Source organism: Camelina sativa, chromosome 18, assembly GCF_000633955.1.
Source record: "Camelina sativa cultivar DH55 chromosome 18, Cs, whole genome shotgun sequence".
NCBI lineage: Eukaryota > Viridiplantae > Streptophyta > Magnoliopsida > Brassicales > Brassicaceae > Camelina > Camelina sativa.
The window spans coordinates 16,181,488-16,185,614 of record NC_025702.1 but is presented as its reverse complement, the minus strand read 5'-3'; the positions used below and the strand labels follow the sequence as shown (position 1 = coordinate 16,185,614).

At 37.2% G+C, this 4,127-nt stretch overlaps 1 protein-coding gene across 3 annotated transcripts in view; it reads left to right on the top strand.

The window, feature by feature from the left end:
- Positions 1–2,830, top strand: part of LOC104761969 (phosphoinositide phospholipase C 4) — a 4,348-nt gene extending 1,518 nt beyond the window's left edge. For 2 of the 3 annotated variants that reach the window (XM_010485169.2, XM_019239878.1), the window contains exons 2-9: positions 538–731; positions 835–970; positions 1,069–1,308; positions 1,405–1,643; positions 1,742–1,859; positions 1,944–2,096; positions 2,178–2,264; positions 2,347–2,830. In XM_010485169.2, coding sequence (XP_010483471.1) covers positions 538–731; positions 835–970; positions 1,069–1,308; positions 1,405–1,643; positions 1,742–1,859; positions 1,944–2,096; positions 2,178–2,264; positions 2,347–2,640 — 1,461 coding nt within the window. In that variant the 3' untranslated portion in view covers positions 2,641–2,830. The remainder of the gene's footprint in view (positions 1–537; positions 732–834; positions 971–1,068; positions 1,309–1,404; positions 1,644–1,741; positions 1,860–1,943; positions 2,097–2,177; positions 2,265–2,346) is intronic. The other variant, XM_010485170.2, reaches the window with a different exon arrangement.

The window sequence follows — 4,127 nt, the reverse complement described above, 5'->3', positions numbered from 1 at the left end:
TGTCATTTCCTGAGAAAATGGGAGAAACAAAGTATGGATTTTTCGGAATCTGGGATTGATTGTGATAAAGATTGACAAAGAAAGTTTTAGACTTCTGTTGATTTTACCGGAAAGTCACTGAACTTTTTTTTTTCTTTTTTTTTTTGTTGGGTTTTGTTTCTCTCTCATAGCTATTTGACTCATTTTGCCATTTTCGGGCCTAACTTAGTTTTGATCATTCATATATAGCAAAAGCCCCTCTTTTGGTAGCTTCTTAGTGCTTATGAGTCATTTAAGGTGGTTCGTGTTCGTGTGGTGTGCTCTGCTGCTGAGCATCAGGAATCTGACTGTTTGATTCTTCACCTGTCTAAATTTAGAAGTTTCCATTTTGGATACTAAGTTTCTATTTTAGAAGTTGTTTACTGCTGGATGGCTTTTAGCTCCTCTCTAGCCTATAAGATTCAGGAATCAGCATAGAAATATTAATTCTTCAGTGATAAGTGGAGGGAGATGTGGTTGGTTTTATTAACCATTGTTGGCTAATGGCTATTATTTCAGGTCCATCACAACATGGATGCTCCTCTGTCACATTACTTTATATACACTGGCCACAATTCTTACTTAACTGGAAATCAGCTCAGTAGCAACTGCAGTGACCTTCCAATTGCAGATGCATTAAGACGAGGCGTGAGGGTTGTTGAGTTGGATCTTTGGCCACGTGGTACTGATGATGTCTGTGTCAAGCATGGAAGGTATGTATATATTCACTTCGGGTCTTGCTTTTGTGTGTGTTGGTTGGTTCTATGGGCTATTATAGTACTATTGTTTTGTTTCTCACTTTTATGGAAACTACAGGACCTTGACGAAGGAGGTGAAATTGGGAAAGTGTTTAGATTCCATTAAAGCTAATGCCTTTGCTACTTCAAAGTATCCTGTTATTATTACTCTAGAAGACCATCTCACGCCAAAACTTCAATTTAAAGTTGCCAAGGTTTTCTTTCTTTTCACCCTATATAGTCTTTAGACCTTAAAAGTTCATGATTCCATCCGTGTATATATGAACGCCGCATTGTATTTGCTCTTCCGCAGATGATAACTCAGACATTTGGAGAAATGTTGTATTACCATGATGCTGAAAGCTGTCAAGAATTTCCTTCACCAGAAGACTTGAAGGGAAAGATTCTAATATCAACAAAACCTCCAAAAGAGTACTTAGAAGCTAACGATGGGAAGGAGAAAGATAATGGAGAGAAAGGTAAGGACTCAGATGAAGATGTATGGGGCAAAGAGCCAGAAGATCTTATTTCTACGCAATCCGAACTTGAGAAGGTGTGCTTCAACTGTAATACTAATTGAAACAAAAACTCTAAGCATCAAGTGTTTTGTTTTAATAGTCCAATTCATACTGCTTTTGATTACTTTCAGGTTACAAGCAGTATAAATGATCTCAATCAAGATGATGAAGAAAGAGGCTCTTGTGAGTCTGATATGTCATGCCAATTACTAGCACCAGAATACAAGCGTCTTATTGCCATCCATGCAGGGAAGCCAAAAGGTGGCTTACGGATGGCTTTAAAAGTGGATCCAAATAAAATCAGGCGACTTAGTCTGAGTGAGCAATTACTGGAGAAAGCTGTAGCGGCATATGGTGCAGATGTTATCAGGTATATTAATATCACATGCTAAATAATCACTATATATAGCTAGTGCTTGCTTCTTGTATTTTTCAAGTTAATATTTTAGAACCCTCACAATTGAGCAGATTCACTCAGAAGAACTTTTTGAGGATATATCCGAAAGGCACAAGGTTTAACTCTTCAAACTATAAACCTCAGATCGGTTGGATGAGTGGAGCTCAAATGATTGCATTCAACATGCAGGTCTGTCTCAAATCCTCAGTCCCTGAATCATCATCTGAGTTTTACTGTGATGAAGCTAAATAATAACTGAATGCATATTTGTAGGGGTATGGCAGAGCATTATGGCTAATGGAAGGAATGTTTCGAGCAAATGGAGGGTGCGGTTATGTCAAGAAGCCAGATTTTCTTATGAATGTAGGTCCTAATGGACAAGGTTTTTATCCCAAAGACAACTCGTCTCCAAAGAAAACTTTAAAGGTTAGGCAATAGAGTTGAACATCCGTTGTTTCTATTCATTTATCCTTCCACACTTTCTTGCTTAACATTTAACAATCTCAGGTTAAAGTCTGTATGGGAGATGGATGGCTCCTAGACTTCAAAAAAACTCACTTTGATTCTTATTCTCCTCCAGATTTCTTCGTTAGAGTATGTGAACGCCAATCTTGATTTTTTCCATTGTCCCCTTATCTTGATCGAAATAGAAATTTAACTTGGTTTATTTATACAGGTGGGTATTGCTGGAGCACCTGTTGATGAGGTGATGGAGAAAACAAAAATAGAGTATGATACATGGACACCCATTTGGAATAAGGAGTTCACATTCCCGTTAGCAGTGCCTGAACTTGCTTTGCTCCGTGTTGAAGTCCATGAGCACGACAAAAATGAAAAAGATGATTTTGGAGGTCAAACTTGTTTACCAGTGTCCGAGTTAAGGCAAGGCATACGCGCTGTTCCACTTTTTAATCGAAAGGGAGTGAAATACAGCTCCACACGGCTTCTTATGCGCTTCGAGTTTGTCTGAGACGCCATCTTTGGTGCGTGTATCCATCTAGAATTATATTTTTTATTTGATATGTTGTATGTTTATTATGTGTCTGATGCTTCTTCATGGAGGAATAAAATTGATCTTTACATGAGAAAATATATTGATCTTCTGAAGTTCCTGTCCTTTATGGTTTCTTTTGTATATGTGACCAGTTTCTTGGTCCTGAGATGAAGTTTTGTTCTATAAGTACAAAAAAAAAATAACGCCTTATGCAAGTTATAGTAATATTAAGCATCTCTCATCTTATCTTAGAAACGTAACCTCTTTATTCCTTTTCTGGATTTTGGTATTGGATAGCTTAGAATAGTTGTTTATACGCATGTGGACTTATATCAAAGAAGCTTCATATCTTTCGCTAAACTATTAGTTATCTAAGCCTGTGTCTCTCTGTTTGCTGCACTAAACACGTGAAATTCTGAAGTAGAGTATATATTCTGGAATCTTTTGTTGGTATATGAATCTCTTTATGCTATAATCAATTGTTTTAGCGTTGCTTTATATTTAACAATCTAAAGGTATATATTCTTAATCCATAGATTAAGACCACACCACCATATATGCTTACTAGTGAAGAAAGACAGATTCTTGATTCTATTTCATCGTTGGAGAGATTGGTAACTTACAGATGTTTTGAGATTCTTCAAAGACTTTATGAGCGTTTTAACAGTGACTTGAAAGACTTTGCATACCGTGAAATGTGGAAGGAAAGAAAGAAAATGAAAAAGTATTGAGAAACCCAATCGTTGAATCCTTGAAGCTTCCCTCAGCTACATCATTATGCTTCTGGAATTAGATGCCATAATAATTGTTTAAGCTGGTTTTTTTGGAAAGTGAGGTTTTTCAACATGAGTCTCTTGGCTGGGAATATATCGAAAAGGAAGAGGAAAGCTAAGAGCACTGAGCAAAAAGAGGCATACCACTATATAATTATAATAAAGTATGGAAGAAAAAAGAACGATTTATATTTGATTTATGAGTATGAAGATCATGCCATATATGCAGGACTTGCTATTTAACTAAACTGCAGGAACTTTTTGAAGAGAATCCAGGAGCTGAAATATATAAATAGAGATTGGCTGGTGTGATTTTGAAGTATCTTGTCGCCTTTTCTTGAGCTGAGATTTTCATTTTGGGAATACAAAGACCTGGGATGAAGAAAGATATGGGGAGATACAAAATGGGTTTGTGTTTCAGTGACAAGCTTAGAATGAACAGAGGATCCCCACCCCCGGATGTAGTGACAGCGTTTGTAGAGTATACCGAGGGGAGGAACCACCTGACGGCAGAGCAGCTATGTCGGTTCTTGGTTGAGGTGCAAGGGGAGACTGAGGTGTCGATTTCAGATGCAGAGAAGATCATAGAAAGAATCACATGTGCAAGACATCATATTACTAAGTTTTTGAGGCATACGCTGAACCTTGATGATTTCTTCAGTTTCTTGTTGTCAGATGATATGAATCATC